This window comes from Zophobas morio, unplaced genomic scaffold (genome assembly GCF_036711695.1).
Source record: "Zophobas morio isolate AGI-343-1 ecotype UQ-CSIRO unplaced genomic scaffold, CSIRO_AGI_Zmor_V1 ptg000017l, whole genome shotgun sequence".
Lineage (NCBI taxonomy): Eukaryota > Metazoa > Arthropoda > Insecta > Coleoptera > Tenebrionidae > Zophobas > Zophobas morio.
Window position 1 is genome coordinate 12,090,475 of NW_026972122.1, and position 23,896 is coordinate 12,114,370.

At 41.9% G+C, this 23,896-nt stretch overlaps 1 protein-coding gene across 1 annotated transcript; it reads left to right on the forward strand.

The window, feature by feature from the left end:
• The first annotated feature begins 985 nt into the window (after positions 1 to 985).
• Positions 986 to 2,080, forward strand: LOC135129929 (putative nuclease HARBI1). Its single transcript, XM_064057198.1, has one exon. It carries the CDS (start codon positions 986 to 988, stop codon positions 2,078 to 2,080), a length of 1,095 nt encoding a protein of 364 aa, XP_063913268.1.
• Positions 2,081 to 23,896: the final 21,816 nt, after the last annotated feature.

Genomic DNA, 23,896 nt, shown 5'->3' on the forward strand with positions numbered 1-23,896 from the left:
ACACCCACCGCTATTCCCTATATTTTCGATAATATGGCGACTGTCACTATCGTACCCTGACACAACCGTACCCAGTCTACCCTACTTGGTTTCCCTTTTTGCCGAGTGTAATAATCTTGTATGTACGCCCTTCTTTTTCTGCACTCTGTTAAAAATGTGGATATAAAAGAACATTTATTGTTTAAAACGGCAACAATCGCATACAAAAACAAAGCTATCTCATTCGTCTTGCGCGGTTAGTTGGCTACTGCCTCTGTCCCCACCAGGCGTCTCTTGAAGGTCGAGTGACGTTTTCCCTCAGCTGGAGTTCCCCGAACTTTTCGAGCATCCGCGTCTTACACTCGGCCTTCCTGACGCGCGGGCTGTCCTCAGTCCGCCAAGCTCTACAGGGTGACTTTGAAATAGAGGTGGAAAAAAAAAACCACGGCTTCATGAAAATGTGTAGAAGAAGTTTTCGTTTTCTTTTATTAATTTTAATGCAGAGGTAAAAACTCCAAAATCCTGACCCCACTCGGCGATTGATATGCACAAAATTACCTTACCAACAACCTACAGGTAAAAATTATATGCATAGCAACCTGATTGTTAAAACTTGTTGCTGCAATTATTGCTAATAGTTCATAGAAATAAAACTTCGTAAACAGTTATTTTAGTTGAACTCGAATTTTTAATAAAGGAAAAAAATAAAATAAAAATAAAACAACATTAAAGAAACTGGAGGGCGATTCTGATTTGGATTTCGATATCGAAAAGCTATTCAAGTCGAAATGTTATGTCGAAATGCGACACGTTTTGCTCGTAGCCATCTAGCGGATCTACAACAAAGTTTGACGTAAACGTCATCGATGACGTCATAACATTTCGATAGGTTGAAATTATTTCAACATCTCCAGCCTGGTTGAAATCGTGGTTTCCAGTCGAAATGTTGGGTGAAATGTGAGGTTAAACGTGTAACTGTAACAAAAAAGGAAACTCATGCCACATTATGGCACACTTGTGGGGCCAGTTACTAGTACTTGAGCAAATGGAACGAGAAGAACAAGAAAATGGAATCAGAGTGTTTAGACGTATGGTGCGAGATACTCAAAACCCATTTGCCATCTCGGATGCCGAATTTACGCGGCACTTTCGTTTCCACAAAAACGCTGCCCTAGAAATCATTAGAGACATCGAACCCCATATGGTGAACAATTCGTATGTCTCTAAAATTCCGAAAGTTTTGAGGATCTTGTCAGCTTTAAATTTCTTTGCAACAGGAAGTTACCAACGATCGGTTGGAGCGAATCTACTTTCTTGTTGCAGTCAACCTGTTGTCAGTAGAAATATCCAAGAAGTTTCTACTATAATTGTGCGATATCTTCTCAAAGATTGGGTGCATTTCCCTCGCAATGATAGGGAAAGGAATGAACTAAAACACAGATTTATGCAACGCCATCGAATGCCTAATATAATCGGCATTGTTGACGGTACACACATTGCTATAAAAAAACCTAATGAGAATGAACACATATATGTAAACAGAAAAAATTACCACAGTTTAAACTGCCAAATTATTTGTGATTCAGAATTAAGAATTCTTAGTATTGTAGCCAGATGGCCAGGCAGCACCCATGACGCTTTTATATGGAGATCAAGTCGAGTGGGACAAGCTATGCGGGCAAATTATGAAAATGGTGATACTGAATCTCGAATAATGGGGGATTCAGGTTACCCCTGCTTACCATGGCTGCTGATACCAGTACCTCATCCTGCAACACCTCAAGAGGAAAGGTATAATAATAGATTTAAATCATGTCGGAGTACTGTAGAAAGGTGTATTGGCGTTTTAAAAGGGCGTTTTCGTTGCCTATTGAAGGATCGTGTATTACATTACACACCACAGAAAGCTGCAAAAATAATAATGGCATGCACTATCCTACATAATATGGCAGTCTTCTATAGAGTTGATGATCCGGCTCCTATGTGGGATGACATCGACAGAGAGGACTTACCTGTGCCACGGTATATTGCCGATTTAGATATTCCATATAGGCGATTGGGTCAACAACAACGCAGAGAATATATTGTTACAAATTTTTAAATTTTTACTTTTTTATTCATTTAATAAAGTCACATTTTTAAAGTGTTGTCATTGGATTTCATAACATTAATAAGTTCATGAAGCAAACTATTAGTGGTTCTCCTTTCTCTGACATTATCCTCGAGAGCAGAGATAACATTATCCAATTTCTGATTTAATGTTTCCCCAATTGTAATAAAATTACTAGCCGTTTCTTGAACGGTAGTTCTGCTAGTTCGTCGACGTGAGGCTATGGATGTGTTATTCACTGTTGGCTCATCTTCACTTCTTACACTGTCCGAATCATGTGCTCCAATAATAAGAATTTCTTCTGTGGCAGATGATCCAGGTGATGGCACACTTGATTCGGTCTCTGCCATCTCTCTTACTTCTGGTTCTTCACTTTCGAGAGGCACATCAACCGTTTTGCCTAAACCGTAAACGGCTTCATCCGTTAATAGATTTAGTATACGCTGTTCCAAATCATTCAGCTTAATATTTGTTGCTGGTCCTCCGCCAGTCTTTCCATGATGTCTTTTGATTGCGCTGGCTTTCTTTTTTTATTTTTTAAATCAATCCACACACGCTGCCATTTAATTGAGGTTTTCCGAGGTCCTTTAACAGAATTCAACGTGCCTGTAAGTTGCTCCCACATGCCGTTTCTAGTTTTACGTCCCTCAGCTCCAATGAACTTTCCTTTTGCAAATTCCGAGTGTTCTTCCATGAAAGTAATTAAAATTTCTTTTTGATCTAACGAAATTTTACCCTCGTAACTATCTTTGCCCATTACTGTTTTACCGCAAACTGCACGTAAAAAGTATTAAGCTGAATATAAATAAACCACAAACAACACCTTTAGGTGCCTTTCTTACATAACCTTACAAAAATTGACAGAATACTACAGACTCCTTTATTATCGACTCGAGTCGAAATAATCTGAATGCTGGCATTTCGACTCGAATTAACGTCACAAGATTTCAACTCAACTTCTATCGAAATGAATTAGAATCGCCACCCTGTTCAAAATGTAAACCGTTATTATCGAGACATGCTTTAGCTCGTCGAATCAGCGATTCTTGAACCCTTGATAAAACGGCGGGGTTTTGTCGAATAGTTTGAGCAGCATTTTCTATTCTATCCACTAATTCTTCGACACTGTCGACCGGTGTGGCGTAAACTAGTTGTTTCAAATGGCCCCACAAATAGAAATCGCAAGGATTTAAATCTGGTGACCGGGCAGGCCACAAAACAGGACCACCGCGACCAATCCAACGTTGGTTGTAATTATGGTCAAGCCAATCCCGCACTTCACGAGCATTATGGGGGGGTGCCCCATCATGTAAAAACCACACATTTTGTCTTACGTCTAGGGGAATATCGTCTAAAAGGTCGACTAGAACATTTTCCAAAAAATGTAAGTACTGTTATGTGCTTATTTTCTGTAGAAGCACAGGGTCGGCGGCAAGGTGGCATTGGCAGAGAAACAACCCCAGATACTAACTAAGTCTATTGCTAACACACCAAGAAGTTCGTTACAAACAAAAAAAAACAACAAATATTAATAACAATACATTAATACTGACCCCCAATCCCTATCCTTAACCTATACCTCCCTTCACAGTCCACGGCGCCGGACCCTCTGGTGTATTGGGAGAAGCGAGGAGAGGCAGACTCTTTGATTCTTAGCCGTCTGGCGACTTTGCTCTTCGATTCCAGTACTCACAGCAAACGGGGCAATAGAGAGCCTCGACCCCCCTTCACAGTCCACGACGACGGACCCTCTGGTGCATTGGGAGAAGCGAGGAGAGGCAGACTCTTTGATTCTTAGCCGTCTGGGGACTTTGCTCTTCGATTCCAGTACTAACAGCAAACGGGGCAATAGAAAGCCTCGACCCCCCTTCACAGTCCACGGCGACGGACCCTCTGGGACTTCCACAGTCCCCCTTCTGGTGCTCTGGTGTATTGGGAAAAGCGAGGAGAGGCAGACCCTCTGATTCTTAGCCGTCTGGCGACTTGGCAACAGCTGTGTGGCTATAATTTCAACGTGATGGTAACCTCCAACTTTAGTAACTGTATTGTGGCGGTAACTCGAATGTGGCGAGTTCACGTTCTTCTCCTCTTCACCCACACCCACATCTCAGCCGATGGCAACGGAATTCTTTTATTTCACCGCAGTTACGTTTTGGCACGACCTTTTTTTTCTCAACGCGTCCCCAAAAATGGCCGAATCCCGCAATCCCCGTGTCAACTGTCAATCCCCCCTCCCAAACCGTGACCTCCCTGCGCGTCGTGCGTACCAGCGGCGTCCCACAATTCAGTGGCGTAACATTCGATTTTTAAAACATAACAGTACCTAACTCCATTTAAACGAGGTAAAACGTGAGGTCCAATTAGACGACCACCTACAAGTCCTGCCCATACGATGACGTGAAACTTTCGTTGAAATCGGTGTTCCCAAATGGCGTGAGGATTTTCATCAGCCCAAACATGGGTATTATGCATGTTAAACACCCCATCTCTTGTAAATCCTGCTTCGTCAGTTGTTATTTACAAAATTTGGTTGTTCTTCAGCTTTGTGTAATAACCACCGACAGAACACTTGCCGACGCGCAGGATCACCAGGTTGTAGCGCTTGCACCTTCTGAACGTGGTACGGGTGTAAGCCCTGTTCTTTTAATGTTCGCCACGCTATGAACTGAGAAATACCATGACGTACCGCAAGTCTCCTAGTGCTAATACCCGGTTCAGCTTCAACCGTGTGAAGAATTTGGGGTTCCACGTCTAGGATCCGCCTGGTCCTAACACGTCCCCGATCTTGGGTTTGTGGCTTAAAAGTTCCATGATCCCTCAGATGCTGAACGTTTTTTATAAATGTCCCGGCAGCAGGAGCAAGCCGCTGGGGAAAACGTTCCATGTAAATCCGCCTGGCTTCTTCAGCATTTCCTCGTGCTTCACCATAAATGAGAACCATATCGGTTCGTTCAATATTTGTGTACATTGCCATTTTAAAATGAAAATTAATTCATTTATGTCAAACTGACGGTTTGAAATTAAAGGTGGAAAAAACGTAGGTAACTTGATAAACTTCCTTAGCTTACGTTCGGAAAGCATAAATCGTTAGGTTACTATGGAAGTTAAAAAAATTATTATAATCATTGGCGTCCCATGAAAATTGAACTCAATTTGTTTTATTTTTTTCTTGAAATTGAGGCAGCAATTTCAAAAACGAAATCTGCCAATTTTCCTCATTTACAGTAAGCTTTAATGGATTTTTTTTTCCGCCCGTATTTCAAAGTCAGGGTGTATAATGAAAACATGGCTGAACAATTACCCTTGTTCTCCCTACCGGCGCACCACTTTGCAGTCGTAATTCATCTGCACTCTTTTGCAAATTCCATCCATACGCACTACTTTGCTTGCTCTAGGAGAGAACCAAGGAACTACTTTTCCTTACGAGAACTACTCTTCTCGTTCTTAAGGTCATTTTCCTCAACTCTCAATAAGCCAGGGCTAGTCACTTCGTGAGAACTACTTTTCTCACACCGTGAGAACTACCCTCCTCACAACTGCCTATGAGAACTACTGTTCTCATACTGTGAGAACTACCCTTCTCACAACTGTCTATGAGAACTACTTTTCTCATACCGTGAGAACTACCCTCTTCACAACTGTATGAGAACTACTTTTCTCATACCATGAGAACTATCCTTTTCACGACTGCCTCTGAGAACTACTTTTCTCATACCGCACTATTGCAATCACTCTCAACCATGCCACCTCTACTTGGTCGTCACTCACTTCGTTCATTAGCAAACCCAGCCACGCTATGCGCCCCTTCGCACAACACACTTATCAATGAACGGCTACTTCTGCATATAAACCTATTTGGGTTAGCTACTTACGGAATCGATCAAACGTTATGCCATCATAGGGCACCAACGCTTCATCTTTTCCACTGCAACAACAGTGCGGGCACTGCGAAAACCCTCTCGCAAATCTTCCACTTCGTATCGGTCGTTGTAGAGCCGTTTGGTCACACGAAAAGGCCCTCGAAATTTGGGATGCAACTTCTTGCTAGTCCCTGTATTGGCTTGGCTAGTGATCAGTATCATCACCACATCGTCGATAGCATACGAGTCGGCGACCCTTCTTAACTTGTCGTAACGCTCCTTTTGCTTCCGTTGATCTTGAGTTATGTGCTCACTAATCTTACCTCTTAACTCAGCAAGATTCATGCGGTCGACCTCCGCTTCGATTGTATTCAAGAGACTTGCTTCAGCTGAACCACGGGGTTGGTACCCAAACAGCGCCTTTGCACGGGTAGAGTTCAGTTCTTTGTTCCAAGCTGTATTGATGGCGCTCTGGATCTGTTTTACTCGGGAGACCCACTCAGTAGTTTCGTCTCCGGCGCAGGTGGTAGCTAACGCTGCCAAAATCGTGCGATTGTACCTCTCGCACTGTCCGTTGGCCCGAGGGGAGCCACTTTTCCGTTTCCGGCATCCGGTACGGACGATAATCGGCTGGTCTGTAGTACATCGGATCACCATTTGCGTGGCATCCGTCTTGCCCAAGTTGCCCAAGGACGAACACACGCGATCCGAGAATTCTTCCAGGAGTTCTTCACACTGGCGCTTACACTCTGGCGATTTACCATCACCACACGATAACCGTCTCGAACAAGCAGGTTCGATTGCAGCACACAGATGAGCACGATCAGTTTCTAGGTCTCTTAGTTGACGTACGCAAACATCATTACCGACGGTAATCACCATAACGTTCGGCAGATTTAAAAAGTCCCCACCGACAATAACATCATGCCGCATACGGTCTTTTGGAAGCACGACAGCCCGTATTGTGGCTACAGTCTGTCCAACTTGAAGGCTTATAACCACAGTACCCACGCTCCGAACAGTCTCTCCTGTAAGACTTTGCAGAATGGCGTTTGTCGTATTTGGCATTACAGTCAACTTTAGGGCTGAGGCAACCGATTGTCTCAGTAATGTACATGAACTTCCCGTGTCCACAAGACATCTGACTCGCTTGCCCTTTACCCACGCCAGCATCAGATAAGGATTTTCCGCCGCCAATTTTACCGGTGCGACCTCATTGACATTTCGGGATTTGGTCGTAGCCGTTTTGCTACCTGTAGCAGATTTGTTTGGACAATTCACTTTTAAATGTCCCGGACGTTTACAGCCATAACACGTCACTGGTGGTTTCGGACAATCCCGCGCGAAATGCGGTCCTTTGCAATTATAACATTGCACCGCGCGCTTCGACCTTGCTGATACAGCCAATAGCTAGGCATAGACACACACATTTTCCAGCGGATTTGCATGGGGCGAGCAAATCCGTCAGTTTTGCATGTGGCGAGCCGTTTTACGACCGAGGCAATAAACACACGTGCAAATCGTACGAATTTTCCGACGAAATGCTCCAATGCTCGTCCCATACAAATCTGTATGTTTATGGGTATGATCTGACGATTTGCGCGACGGATTTGCGTGGCTCGTGGCTCTTTGAACGTTTCAAGAGGTCGCGAGCCACGCCAGCGGTATTTACAGTTCACAATTCGAAGAGTGCATAATAAAAATAAATATTATTGTGAAAATAATAATAATGTCGCCAATTAACAAGAAAAGAAAATTAATTATTATTACTAGTGCTAGTGCTCTGATGTACTATACAATGTTTGCAAATTATAATAATGAAAATACAAAAAGAAAACGACGTGTTTGGCAAAAAAAAATGGCTACGTGAAAGAGAAAACCACAGTGACGTAAAACTTTTGAAAGAATTGCGCGGTAATGGGCCCGATGACTATAAAAATTATTTACGGATGAACGCTAATACTTTTGATGACCTTCTACACCGTCTAGAACCTTATCTTAAGAAAAAAGACACTGTAATGCGTGAGAGCATCCCTCCAAATGAACGCCTTATAGTAACTCTCCGGTTTTTGGCGACTGGCCGCAGCTATGAAGATTTAAAGTTTAGCACAGGTATATCCCCTCAAGCTTTGGGATACATAATTCCAGAAACGTGCAGGGTGATATATGAAGTTCTGCAAACAGAGTTCTTAAAGGTAAGCAGTTATAAAAAAGTATTTTTCTACTCCCACATAGTAATCCATGAATTACGAACTGTCTAGCCTCATGGTAAAACCATAGTTACACCCACTGGCATGTAATGAATGAACAGGCACGTAATATATACATATATATATATATTACGTGCCTGTTTGAATAGTTTCCATAGCAACTATAAACATTTGCTTTCTCAAAAAAATTTCTTCTGAAAGTGATTCTTCATTATAGATCGTAGAAAAAGTATATGACACAACTCTGGTGGTAAGCTAATTACGAACTCATATTACATCACTCGCTCGCTACGCTCGCTCGTGTATAAACTTCGTTCGTAATTAGCTTCTTACCACCCTCGATATGTAATATACTATTAATATTAGTATCAAATGAAACAAATTCTTACATTAAAATAAGCAAAAACAAAATGGTATATAGAAACTAACTTAAAGATTTTCAAAATTTGAATAAAATTGTGCGGCTGAAGTAGTCTCCAACATAGTAGATGGCATATTATCACGTGGCACAGCTGATGAAGCAGTAACAGTAGTATTATTACGTGAAGACGTGTGGGCCCCGTTTGCTGAATAATGGGGGTACCAAAATGGGTTGACATATGTTGGTTCTCTCTGATCAGTAACCATCGTGGTCTCTGACAACTTGTTCATTACTGCTTTTTGCAATACTTGAGTAATTAAACTTTCCGCATACATTTTCTGGGATGTATCTGTAATTGTTTTTAACTTTGAGCCCACATATGCGCCAAAAGCAGCGCTGTCATCTCCAACTTCGTTGCTGGTTGCACTTGTCAGAGCGTCGGTGCAAACTTGTAAAAATTGTCTATGCTCAGTTAGATCTTCCTTTTTTTGCTTTTGCTTTCTGTGTCTCTCTTTAGTGATAAATGCCGTATTAATTGTAGTATTGCTACTATGCGGGGTGGATGTACTGGGAATCTGTAAAATCATAATTGAGTGAATGCTTTATTTTTTCCGTTTCCGTCTACAAAAGAAGAATGGAAAGAAATTGCGAAAGACTTTGAAGAAAACTGGCAAATACCTAACAGTGGCGGAGCAATGGATGGAAAACACATCCGCATTTGGGCGCCACCACACACTGGTGCCCAATACTTTAATTACAAAAATTTCTACAGCATTGTGTTAATCGCCTTGGTTAATGCCAATTATGAATTCATATCTGTGGATGCAGGCAAAAATGGAAGAATTTCTGATGGGGGAGTTTTACAATATACAAGGTTCTATCAACTTCTTATAGAGGAAAAATTACAGTTGCTTGAAAGACATGGATGTAAAGAAAATATGAATTTCGTATTTATTGGTGATGAAGCATTTGCTATCCACAAACACATTTTGAAACCTTTGCCTCAAAGAAACCTAAACTACGAAAACCGCATATACAACTATAGACTATCAAGAGGTCGTAATGTCGTCGAAAATGTTTTTGGTCTTGTTACGTGGCTCTCGACCGCGACTAGGCTCAACCGGGAAGGCCGTGGGTGATGGTACAAAAAAAAAAAATAAAAGATTGGAGCCTACAATTAATTAAATTTATTTAGAACGGGGGAGGTGAGTGACTGTGTGACTGAGTACAAACTATCGATCTAAATATAAAAAAACTTAAATAAATTACTATCCTAACCTTATGAGTACTTCGCGTCCGTACCGCAACAGTGCCGTTCCTGGCGGTGGCGAAAATGCCGAACGCGAATATACTTAACCGAGAAAATAATAAAAAAATACAAGAAAATAAAATAATACCTAATACCCTATAACTAACGCCTCTCCTTCTTTCCGGAGTTAACACGGCGTCCTCACTTAGAAAATGGGGTGGGGCGGGGCGGCTAGTTGACCTTCGTCCAAACTTCACACAGAAAAACCTTTCCACGCCAAGAGCGCAAAAAGATGGCAGCACGTAGAAACGAGGAGGGAAAAAAAACCCAATGGTAAAAGTAATGCGAAAAAGAAAAAAAAGAAAAAGGCCTGAAAAGAAGATTAACTAAATTTCAATCCAGAACCCAATCCAGTAATTACCTCTGATGGTGTGCGGCCTTAAAGTGAATTTTCGGGGGTCTCAAAAACACAGGACGCACGTCCTCGTTCCCAAATGCGGTGGCCTCAAATCGTCTCTAACGCAATTTGGAGAAGAGTAATGCCACAACTGGCTAAAATAAGGGCTCTACCTCCAAAAATGGCCCCTTCGCACTGGATACCCTGAAAACACTTGCACCCGTTCCCAACGACTCGAAAAATCAAAATGGAGTCCCTCCTGGTTTTTTTTTTTCCTTTCTGTGGCATGCGCGGTCTGAAATACCCAAATTGATTGAGGGAGGGGAAAATATCGATACCCCGAATCAATGAGAGCTGTCAACTAACCTCACAAACTCATGTAAATAAACAAAATCAACCAAAATCGTATCATCTCCCCTTTACAAAAAAAAGAAGTTTCCTTAGAAACTTACCCCTAACGGCCCACGTGGAAAAAAAAGTTGATTTTCTTAATAAATAAAGAAGAAAAGAAAATAATGGAAAATAATAAAATAATAGAAGAAAATAATAAAAAAATGGTGAAACTCGGCGGACTAGAGATCCTCGTGCCTATCAAGCTTTAAATCTTGGACATGCCAGGCGCCAAGATTCACCCTGGTATCATAGTCCAATAACTCGTAGACACCTGGTGTCACCTTCCGATGAACCACGCACTTGACAAACTTGGGTGCTAGTCCGGCCGCGAAACGTTCGCCCTTATTTGACAAAACCCGATTCCTTTTCCAGACTATCTGCCCGGGGTCCAAGACTAATGGACGTCTTCGCAAATTGTAACGGCTCGCACTATCTAAATAGGCTTTTTCAAGTCGTTTCTGAACATCGACGTACAGTCGAAACAGTTCCTTTAGGTGGTCGTTTAGTTTCTCTCGCGAATCACACACAATCTCATCTTGCGGATGCGGGGGAGTCAGCTTGTGGTGTAACTTCCCTGACAAAAATAAAGAACGTCCAAAGTTAAGGTACGCAGGACTATATCCGGTCACCTCGTGTACGGCGGTGTTGATGGCAAACGCGATCTTTGAAATATTCCGGTCCCAATCCTGGTGCGTATCTCCTGTCAAATAGCTACGAACAGCCGTCTTCACAACCCGGTTAATACGTTCACTAGGGTTTGCCTGAGGGTGGTAATTGGCGTTGAACGTAATTTTGCAATCATAAGATTCTACCATTTTCCGAAAGACATTACTAACATACTGCTTGCCGTTGTCGCAAATAATTAGTGATGGAACACCAAACCGGAGAAAGACATCGTTTTCCATATGCTCGGAAACGACAGTACCTAGAGCCGATTTCAACGGAAATAGCAACACGTATTTAGTGAAACAATCAGCTACAATAAGAATAAATCGATTACGTCGACGGGAAAGTGGAAACGGTCCCATAATGTCCGTACAAATCAACTCCCATGGCTTCGAGACAGTGCGATGGCCCATTTGGCCATAGGGAGCACGTTGCTCCGGTTTTTGTGCGGCGCACACCTCACAATTTCGAACGTATCGGGCGATATAAGTGTTCATTTTTGGCCAATAGTACAAGGCCGAGACTCTCTTCTGCGTCTTGAAATATCCTAGATGTCCGGATGTAGGAGAGTCATGGTTTTCTACCAGTACAGCTTTACGTAATGAAGGAGGTACTAACAATCTCCAATCATCGTCCGCACAGTAGGACGGCGACCCACCTTTTACTAATCGGTAAATCTTCTCGTCCCTGACACAGAAACGAGGGTACTTCTGCGGATCTGCCCTAATTCTCTGTAAAAGCGATGTATACCAAGGATCATGATCAGTAGGCTGAACATCAACGGCGTTGATAGCTCGGGACAGTGCATCCGGAACTACATTCGACTTCCCCTTTCTGTGAACAATTTCAAAATCATATCCCTGTAATCTCAAGGACCAACGGGCGAGTCGTCCCGACGGATTTTGTAGCTTGTACAGCCACAACAAAGAGAAATGGTCGGTAACGACCGTAAAACGAACGCCCTCCAAATAAGGCCGAAATTTTTCGATACCGAACAAGACGGCTAAACACTCCAACTCCGTGGCTGAATATTTTGTCTCCGCGCCCGTGAGAGCTCTGCTTGCGTAGGCGATTACTTGCTCTCCCTCTGATCCGTCTTGACTAAGGACGCACCCCAATGCCTGACCAGAAGCGTCACATTGCAACACGAACGGCCGACTGAAGTCCGGAGTGGCCAAAATAGGAGCCGTAACCAAGCACTCTTTCAATGCCAAGAAACCTTCTTCCGCCTCCGGGGTCCAAGCGAAAACACACCTTTTCCGTGTGAGGCGAGTCAACGGCGCAACCAACGACGAGAAATTTCGAACATAACGACGATACCATGAGACAAGGCCGACAAAACGCCTAACTTCCTTTGCATTGGTAGGCCTGGGATAATTGAGCATGCACTCGATCTTGTGGGGATCCGTTCGGATCCCATTTGCATCCACGATATGGCCTAAATACCTCAACTCCGTCTTTAGGAACTCGCACTTCTCCCGATTCACGGTGAGACCGGCGTCAACTAGTCGTTCAAAAACTTTCCGAAGAACCTCCGAATGCCTCGCGAAATCGGGTGTCGCCACGATTATATCGTCTAAGTAAATAAAAGCCCATGGTTCCAAATCCGCACCCAAAGTCGTATCAACAAAGCGCTGCCATGTAGCTGGAGCAGTATGTAGCCCGAATGGCATCCGTCTGAAATGGAAAAGTCCCTTCCCAGGAACCGTAAACGCTGTCACTTCCTTTGACTCTTTGGCAAGTGGAATTTGCCAATATGCGCTTTTTATGTCTATCGAGGAAAATACCCTGGCGCTATGCAATCGATCTAAAATGGTACTAACATATGGTAGAGGATACGCGTCCCTTTTACTAACCTGGTTGACCTTTCTAAAATCAATACAGAAGCGGTATTCATTGTTGGGTTTCTTCACCATTACAACTGGTGACGACCAAGGTGACTTGGATGGTTCTATCACCCCTAATTCTAACATTTTATCAACTTCAGCGTTAATTTGTTGTTGGATGTAGGGAGAGACAGGGTAATAACGCTGTTTAATAGGGGAATGATCTCCTACGTCGATAACGTGGACCACATTTTTCGCACAACCCAACTTCGAACCCATCTTCGTAAAGAACCTTTCAACCAACTTGGAAACATCCTCGCGCTGCTGTGGCGTGTCGCCACTAGACCCTTGGACAGCCGCAACTCCCAGCGAATAAGAATTCGACGCCACTCTCGGAACAATATCCATGTCCTTCCAAAAATTTATACCTAAAAGTATCTCCGTCGTAATCGAAGGGACAACAAGTACTTTAAGAACCCTAATGCGTGAATTTAACTGGAGGGGAAGATCGATAAAACCTAAAACTTGACGAAGACTACCATCAGCTAACGAGACATCCGGATGTTCTTGTAATTGCAAGTTGAGAGAACGAAGTTTTTCCCAACCGGGACCTCCGACAATGGTGGAACTTGATCCTGAATCCAATAATCCAACTAACGCAATCCCTAAAACTGAAACTCGTAAATAAGGCCTTGGATCTCCCGATGAAACTAAAAACTTGGAATTCACCGCCTGAATCTCATCTTTCCTGCACTCTAACCTAACAAATTCCAACCACGTTTTCCAAGAATCATCCACCGGTTGTCGCTGCGAAACCCCTAGCCGGTGTTCTAGTGGTTTCTTTGTCCGTTTCCCGATAGTCGAGCTGCGTTCCTACATTGACAAGTGGATGTAGTCACGTCTCGTTTCCCGCATTTAAAACAAAATCGACCATTTCGTGGAGCTCGACACTGGGAAAAATAATGACCAGAGCCCCTACAATTCCAGCAAAGAATCGAACCAACGGATGAAGTTTGAGCCATCATTCGAGACTTGACGAGAGTAGGCCCTGCTAAATCCGGTTCTAAGCAGGATGCTTTCGGGACATTAGGCCGAGGAGCCGTCGCCAAAATTCATACGGTCTCTAATTTCTTGCAGGTGTCCAAAAGTTGATCGACACTACTGATGTCAACCAAACCGATTCCCTGAATCAAATATGGGGCAAGGTTGCGTTGCAAGACGCGTAATTTCTCTTCCTCTGAGGGTGGGACAGATAACCGATTGAACAAATTTTTCAAACATGCAAAATAACTCCCCACACTCTCATTCGGACCTTGCACTCGTGTCCTAATTTCCTGCCACAATTCCGTCGCATAATCAAATGGGAGAAACTCTTTTCGAAGCTCCCTAACAAAACCCGTCCATGACAGAACCGACGTTTTTACCGAACGATACCAAATTAACGCCTGGTCCTCCAGGAGATCAACTATCGAGTTGAGCAGTTCGACCTCTGAGACGCCTCGCGCAAATCTAAGCTCTTCCACCCTCTCTAGAAAGGCATTAACGCTCATCCCCTGTTTATTTCCTGAAAATTTCAAGCCCCATTGGCAAACAGGAACTTGGTGCTTGTGGATATTTACGACCTGCGCTCCCAAAAGTGGAACCGTCGGCGGTTGCACGTTTGGGTCGTTTGGCTCTACCGTCGCGTCCAGTTTAGAGTCAACTAAAACTTCAATGCTGCCCAACTGATTGAATAGGTTGGTCAGACGATCTGCCATTTGATCACGTTCCTCCTCCGTTAACCTAAGCCTAACTCGACTAACGCGTCCGTACAAGTGTCTTAACTTAGTCTCAACATTTCGTTCCTCTGTGCTGTTTTTCGCAATAGACCGCCGACTTTGGACAAAACCGTAAAGTTGAGCTATTTTCTCCGTACAAATCAGCATCTCGGTTTCCACAACTAAGCGAAAGGTCGGGCTAAAAACCAAGTCCCCAAACTCTTCCGTTCGTATTAATTCCGATAACCTCCTTCGCATCGCCCCTACGGTTTCATGACCAATGTCGTCAACCCCTCGTACCGCCAGCTCATACAAGAGCTCATCTCGAGTGAGCCTATGAGAATCCATAGCTTAGATATATATGTATATATATAGGACGCAACTTAAGATTACCTCAACCCTAAAAATTATACCTACTCAAAAATCAGTTATCACCCAATCACTACAGTCAGAACAAGCCCCACGTTCCGGGCGCCAAATTAATTGTTACGTGGCTCTCGACCGCGACTAGGCTCAACCGGGAAGGCCGTGGGTGATGGTACAAAAAAAAAATAAAAGATTGGAGCCTACAATTAATTAAATTTATTTAGAACGGGGGAGGTGAGTGACTGTGTGACTGAGTACAAACTATCGATCTAAATATAAAAAAACTTAAATAAATTACTATCCTAACCTTATGAGTACTTCGCGTCCGTACCGCAACAGTGCCGTTCCTGGCGGTGGCGAAAATGCCGAACGCGAATATACTTAACCGAGAAAATAATAAAAAAATACAAGAAAATAAAATAATACCTAATACCCTATAACTAACGCCTCTCCTTCTTTCCGGAGTTCAACACGGCGTCCTCACTTAGAAAATGGGGTGGGGCGGGGCGGCTAGTTGACCTTCGTCCAAACTTCACACAGAAAAACCTTTCCACGCCAAGAGCGCAAAAAGATGGCAGCACGTAGAAACGAGGAGGGAAAAAAAACCCAATGGTAAAAGTAATGCGAAAAAGAAAAAAAAGAAAAAGGCCTGAAAAGAAGATTAACCAAATTTCAATCCAGAACCCAATCCAGTAATTACCTCTGATGGTGTGCGGCCTTAAAGTGAATTTTCGGGGGTCTCAAAAACACAGGACGCACGTCCTCGTTCCCAAATGCGGTGGCCTCAAATCGTCTCTAACGCAATTTGGAGAAGAGTAATGCCACAACTGGCTAAAATAAGGGCTCTACCTCCAAAAATGGCCCCTTCGCACTGGATACCCTGAAAACACTTGCACCCGTTCCCAACGACTCGAAAAATCAAAATGGAGTCCCTCCTGGTTTTTTTTTTCCTTTCTGTGGCATGCGCGGTCTGAAATACCCAAATTGATTGAGGAGGGGAAAATATCGATACCCCGAATCAATGAGAGCTGTCAACTAACCTCACAAACTCATGTAAATAAACAAAATCAACCAAAATCGTATCAGTCTTATAGCAGCAAAGTTTCGGGTACTGCATACTGCGATAAATATGAAGCCATTACATATACAATATGTTGTATTAGCGATTTGTACTTTACACAACTATCTAATGAAGAGAAAAACACAATACATAGGACCTACCTCATTATTTGATTCGGAAAATAAGCAAACACACGAATTATTGAAAAATGCAGAATGGAGGCAAAATGCTGTTCAGTTATGTCCTTTGCAGATTTCGGACAGAACAGGTCAAGCACTAGATGCAAAAGAAAATAGACAAAAGTATATCCAATATTTCAATGGCAATGGAAAGGTATCTTGGCAAGATGACATGTTAAGGATGGGAAAGTCTTAATTAATAATGTATATAAATGTTTTTTTTTTTTTTTTTAATAAAATTAAAAGTAAAAGTTATGTTTTCTTTACCAGGCTATCCAAACATTGATCCAGACTTTCGTGCATGTTGGTCGATTCCTGGCTTTCAGGGTCCTGGAGATTCTGTATCCTTTTCTCTTTCCGCATCACTATTAATATTGTCTTCACTGTCATTATGATCGTTGGAGATATCTTCTGTTAATACAGAAGAAGGACTGCGTATTATATTCGAGATGCTGGATGTGGGTTGTTCTTGATCTTTTATGAACATTAATAGGTCAAAGTACCATAAATTTGACAAATAAATGTCGTCACTTCCACGACCGCTTCTCATGGACCGCTCTACTTTCTTAACCCTTCGGTAGTCGAGCCTGCTTTTGTAACACGAGTAGTCGCGCTGTATCTCTCAGATACATGGTATAAAATAATGGCTTTTTCGAAGTTTTAACAACAAACAACAATTCAAAAACAGTAAATTTATTATAATAATAAAAAATATATAATTTTAAATTTATTCAGTATCTTCGCTTTCACTATTCCGGCAAGCTGCAGACAAAGTTTTTGCATGCAGTTTCAAGCAAACATGTGTGCCACATTTTTCACAATAATGCGCTGTAAGTGATGTTTTTTTGGTATCTTGATAACACTTTTGGCATCTTTTTCTTTTCCGTGTAGCGGGTCCCTCTTCTGGTACAGCAGGTCCAGCTTCTGGCAACTCAGGCGCAAGTGGGTTATATTTTTCCAAAAGAATTTTTATATTCCTTGGTAAACTCATCAGTTGAGATCTTCTTTTCAGATGATCTTCTAACATTCCTAAGCCTAATTGCTTTAAAAAATCCCTTCGGGAACAGTATTCATTTTTATTTCCCAAAAAGATGACATGGGCATTGATGGCTGCTATGTTTAGTAGATGATAAAAAATAACCATTGGCCATCTTCTTGTACTTCTTGCCACATTATAAGTAGCACATTATTTGTCGACATCAACTCCAGATTTCGTATTGTTGTAAAACAAAATTACCTCTGGCTTGTGCGGAATTTCTTCTGAAACATCAGTTGAACCGACGTGCATACTGGAAAGCAGGACGACTGTTTTTCCTTTTTTTGGACTGTAGGAAACCAGAGTTTCATTTGTAGTATAGCCGAAAATAGTGCTGTATTCAGCACGCCCTTGTGGAAAAACAAAAATTTGAGGGAGTTCTCGTCTGTTTTTCCTTATTGTCCCCACATATGAGAGTTTTTTTTCTTCCAATTTTCTTACCAGGTTCAAGCTGCTAAACCAATTGTCTGCAGTAATGTTCCTTCCAGATTGGTAAATTGGTTCTGATAACCTCATTACTACATCATAGGCCGAATTGCTCTGTCGAAAGGGTCCTTCTGGTTGCTGCCCACAATAAATTTCCATATTCGCCGTATAATAAAGTTTGGCATCACAAAGGCAGAAAATTTTGATGCCATACTTATTTCGCTTTGATGGGATATATTGTCGAAATCCGCATCTACCTCGAAATGCTGGCAACATTTCGTCTATTGTCACGTTCTGGCCTAAATGGTAGTGGGTTCTACAGTTTTGTAGAAAACACATAAAAAATTCTCTAATTGGTGCCAGTTTGTCCACCGCATGTCGTTCATCTCTTGTTGTTCTATCGTCAAAACGTAAACAGCGTAACAAAAAACTAAAACGTCTTAGAGACGTGGTCATTCTAAAAATGTCCACTCCTAAACCATCGGTAGCCCAAAAGTCCTTGAGATTTCTGTGACCTCCTCGAAAAACTCCTGCTAGGTACAATAAACCTAAGGCTGCTTTCATTTCGGTGTAATCAGTTGGCCGGCAGTCTCTGTCTCTTTGGAATTTTTCCTTGATTGTATCTATGTATTGATTTGTAAATATATAATACAATTTGGTTTATAATTTCGTCACTGAAAAAGAGACTCCAACACTGGATTTTCGTCTTGGAGTTCCTCGCCGTTTCACCAACAACACCTGGCAACTTCGTCAAAATATTATGCGGTCGCATGCAACTTACTGTTGGTTTCGTTTTGTTCCACTTGGTTCCATCTTTGCCTGCAATTATTATTACAGAAAAATTAACAAAATATATTTTCTAGATAGTATTCATATGTAAAATAACAAAATACAAACAGTAAAGCTGCATCGTGAAACATACTCATAACTCAGTTGAGAACAACAAACTCATTCACATACCAAGAAAATACCCTTGGATTTGCGGTGGTTCTTCCTCTTCTGACACAGAATCATTTTCATGGTCGGTTTCTGAATCGAAAGATCTTGTTTCCAAATTGTCTTCTGTTTCAGAATCTCCAGATTCTTCTAAATTATCATTTCTATCGTCTTCTTCAGAGAAGAGCAGTTGGTGTATTTCGTCAATGTCTTCACTTTTTGATAGATCAAAGTACTTTTTACTCATTGTTAACAAAAGGTAAAATTTTAAACAAACTCTAGGGCACTACAATAACGTGTTCACTGCTCAAACAACTCGCTTCAAATAATTGCAAGAGTGATCGCGTTGTATCTAGGGGATACATACCCGTGCGCTATCTGGATTTTACCTGCTTTATAGCCGTAACAATGAACGGACCTTCTTGCAATTTCCGGTACCGCTTTGAAACAAATCTCTTAAGGATTAGTTCATGCCGCGCATTCCTAAAATTTACCGTTTTTAATATATTATCGAAATAAATAGGCATGTATCTGTCTGATACACGCGCGACTGCTGGAGGGTTAAGTTCCTTCCTGAAGGTACTCCTCAACGACTGAATTTTTTTCTTAACCATATCCTCACCACCAGTCACTCTATATTTTTACATACTTCTAATAAAGCACATATTCCCAACTTCTTCAAGTTTTTATTCACATACTCTGAACTTTTGACTTTCCATAAATCAGTATGTTGCCGATAAACCTCAATAAATTCGGTCAAAAATTCTTTATTACTCATTATTTTGCCGCACTTTATTAATCGTGATAGTCACTAATATTATTAATAAATTTGAACGTCAAGCAAGTGCGGACGTTTATGGTGGCGTGCAAGTTGCGACTTGTCGCCGAGTTTGCGTGGCTCGTGATGTGGCGCGGCAAGTCTGCAAATAAATGCACGGATTTATCCGTCACTTTTGCTCGCCGCATGCAAAAGTGTCAAAAAATGTGTTCGTCTATGCCTAGCTAATGACTCAGAGCCGCCCGCTGCACGATTTCGGCGATCTGTGACTGTCGAGGTTCCCGCCGCCGCGTCCTGTGACGTCCACGGTGTGTGCCCGCTGGCGGCGCGTTGCACGACTACACTTGACGGCATGCGACCGACGGTACTTAGGTACGCATACAGTTCATTGCTATCGCTGCATTTAGTTGACCGAGCTGCCCGCGAAATATTTTCGTCGCCGATTCCTCCGATCACACCGTTCACCAAGTATTCTTCCGGAGTGTTCGGATTTAAGTTTCTCAACAACGTTATCTTGTTAAAGCAATATTCACTTAAGTCTTGGCCTGGCTGAGCCTCATACAGCGCGGCCTCTCGCAACATTTTCGAATACGGCACCGGCTTGTAAAATTGTTTAATTAACGCCGTTTTCATCACACCCCAATTTACACTCAATGTGTCCTGGCTATCGTACCAGCATCTGGCCATACCCTTGAGTCGATCGGAAATCAACTTAACACGTTGGCTGCCGTGAGAAGAGTAATGTGATGCATAGAGATTTGGCCATAACAGCCGCGAGTATCAAGAAATGATTTTCAGACACTACACGTTGTAGTGGCCGGCTAAAGCAACTAACGCTTCTCACATCAATGTAATACTTATGGAGCCTAAAATGTACGGCTGTAACTAATAGAAACCATAATTGGCCTGCGCCTGTGTGAATCATAGGTTGATTCTCAGAGCCTCAAATTTCTTGTTGACAATTTTCGAAAAGACAATGAAGCTATCGATGGAATATAATATATATTTATTCAAACACAGCATTCAATAAAATATAAACAAAAACATAATGTAAAATAAAATATTATTTGTATTGAAACATAACATTTTTTGTGAACGATAGGAAAATATGTGTATCTCAAAATATGTAAACATATAAATCAACAAAATATAAACAGTTATTTTGTACATTTATGAACTTCAAAGAAACAATTTAAACAGTAATTTTTACTACATGTTATACAGCGATATCTCGATTGAGGAGTTTTTGACTGGGCAAGTTTTCTGTCAGTTTTTGAAAGTTTTTCATAACACACAACACACCTACGGCGACTCTTGGTTCCTACATCTTCTAACACATGCTCGGCTTGTTGATGGTGCGTTGTGTCATGACGAATGTCTATTTTAGTTAGTTTCAGAGCAAGTTCTTCTTTGAATTTCGTAATCGACATTTTTTCATTAGCTACCTCTTGATGTAGAATGTGAGCATTTACCACCGCAGCACCCACAATCAGTTCAACAGCAAGTTTGCGATACCATTTTACACCCCTTCGTAGCGAAGTGGTGTAAGACTTCATTTGATCTGACAAGTCTATGTAAGATTTGTGCTTGTTGTAAACAGTTACAACTATTGGTTTTTGACTGTCTTTACCGAAGTGGCTGACTGTTTTCATTTCAGCGGTATGTTTTGTGCTCAAAGTACAAACATCTCGCTTGTCTTTCCATTTTTGAATCACTATACCTGTGTTACTTTCGGCGGCAATTGTGTCACCGTTTTGTAATTTCTTTTCCGTTATATGTTTGGGATTAAATTTCTTATTGGTTCTCAGCGTTCCAACTAAATGTGTGTTTCTCTTCAACAACTGATGCGCTAAGGAAATGCTGGTGTAATAATTATCGGTGTAAATTGTACGCCCCTTATCTAACAGATTGTCAGACAAAGAAAGAACGACTTTTTCTGAAGAAGACTGATTGGGTACTTTATCCTTTCCACAATATACTTGCAAATTATATGTGTATCCTTTTTCAAGACACAGTTTATAAAGCTTGATGCCAAATTTATGTCTTTTGTTGCTTATATATTGGCGAAAACTCAAACGCCCCCGAAATGGCACTAAAGTTTCGTCTATACATACATGCTCTTTCGGAATAACAACGTTTTGAAAATTTTTGATCAGCAGATTTGTCAGAGGAGTGATTTTCTGCAATCTATCTTCCGTCAGTATTTCGTTGTTGTGGAAATGCCACGACTTGAGAAGCAGCTGGAAACGATTTCGAGACATGATGTCTTTTATTTTGTTGGTGTAAACGACACATTTGGACCAATACGCCTCGATTGAAGAAAATGGACACAAACCCATCCAAACGAGAGTTCCAATAAAACTTTCCATTTCCTCACAATTTGTATCATGCCATTCACGAATGCGGGCTTTGGGCAATGTTGCAGAGGCTTTGCACTGAGTCGCATACCTGTTGGTCTCTATCACCATCATGCTTATCAGTTCGTCAGTTAGAAACAGCTTGAAAAACTCGTAGAGACCTTTGGCGTAATATTCAGCATGTATTTCTTCTTTGACTCCAACATTTATTTCTGTGAAAGGAAACAATTTCAAATTTCGTCCGCTCACATCCTCCCACGTTAGTTCGTTAGTATTGTCACAGTGTTCATTTGCATTATCTTCGTCACTACCTTCTTCCATACATCTTTCAATCACATCGTTTATTGTGTCCAAAACACTGTCGGGTGTATCCCTGGATGTAGAAGGAATTGGCTCCTTTACAAACTTTAATTTTTTGGAAATTGGTTCATCATTAGAAGAATCATCAGAGCTTTCTGGGACAAATTCATCACCTGAATCTTCAAACGGTTCATTATCGTCTTCGTCTGAGAGACATTCCTGCCAAAGGCGATTCAGTTCCTCTTGTTCTTTTTCGTAATTCATTTTGTACAACACCAACAATTGAGATATAGTAAAAACTATGCAGGGGACGCAAACCGAATAAACCAACACTACCGTTGGACGCACAAGAATGAACAAGATTACTGCAGAGCGTTGCATTTCTGCAAGAATAAACAAGTTTTCATGTGCATCGGCTTATGATTCACATGGCCATTAGTGCAAATATGAACTATATGGGCCGCGTGAATCATATAATGCTTCTCACCTCAAAACAAAAGAAAAATTGTTTTTTTTTATGAAAATATACTTTTATTTCAAGTCAAGGGGTATATTGCTGGCGTATTTTAACATAGAAAACTTTCGGCCAGCAGGATCGAAATTTGTGTGACTATTACGGCAGTCAACGTGTTAACCACTGTGGCGTCGCTCCACCCGTTGGCCTCAGCCAGCATGTCCATCCGGTTAACCCAAGTGTTGATGGAAGGCGCGCTGTTTTGTGGATCGAACACGGGGATGACGTTGGCGTCGGCCTGGCTCGGTGCGGGTCTACTCTCATTCGCCCTCCGAGTTCGCTCCATTCTCTTCAGCCGCTTCTCCAGCCGTTTCAAACGCACCTTGGCATTTTCCTCCGACGAACTGGACGAACTCGAACTCGCGTCCCGTCGCTGTTTCTTGGGCGCACGCCGCCTTGCATTCCGACGACCCATTGTTAGTTTTTGCGTACTATGCCACAACACTCACGATTGCACAATATGTGCCAATGTGCAATGTTTCGCTTTTGGCCGCCCAGGTGAGCCCTCAGGTAATCCCACTTCTGATTTTGTAAGAAATGTGGATATAAAAGAACATTTATTGTTTAAAACGGCAACAATCGCATACAAAAACAGAGCTATCTCATTCGTCTTGCGCGGTTAGTTGGCTACTGCCTCTGTCCCCACCAGGCGTCTTTTGAAGGTCGAGTGACGTTTTCCATCAGCTGGAGTTCCCCGAACTTCTCGAGCATCCGCGTCTTACAACTCATCCCATGAAAGCTATATTATATTCAATAATAAATCTGACTTATGAACTCAATAGTCATTGTTGTATTTGGCCACTGGAGAGTCATTTAGATCATTGGCGTTCCAATTTCGAATCTGTAATTCATGGAACAGTTTCATTATAAAGCAAGTGGCTGACAGCATCGTAGAAAGATTATTTAAAGTAATGTTACCAGCTCCAACAGTAGAACAACTTTGAAAAAGCGCAAACGCTTATATGTCGTTTTGGAATTTTTCCAACTGCGTTGGAGTCATAAATGGAAAGCACATTAAAGATTAAGGCACCCAAAAACAGTGGATCGTTGTTTTTTAATTATAAGGAATTCTATTCAATAGTTTTGCTAGCTATTGTAGATGCAGAATATACATTTGTAGCAGTAGACACTAGTTC

Bases quoted from the DNA above. Each gene is read 5' to 3' on its own strand.
- LOC135129929 (XM_064057198.1), top strand. From the start codon at position 986: ATGGCACACTTGTGGGGCCAGTTACTAGTACTTGAGCAAATGGAACGA.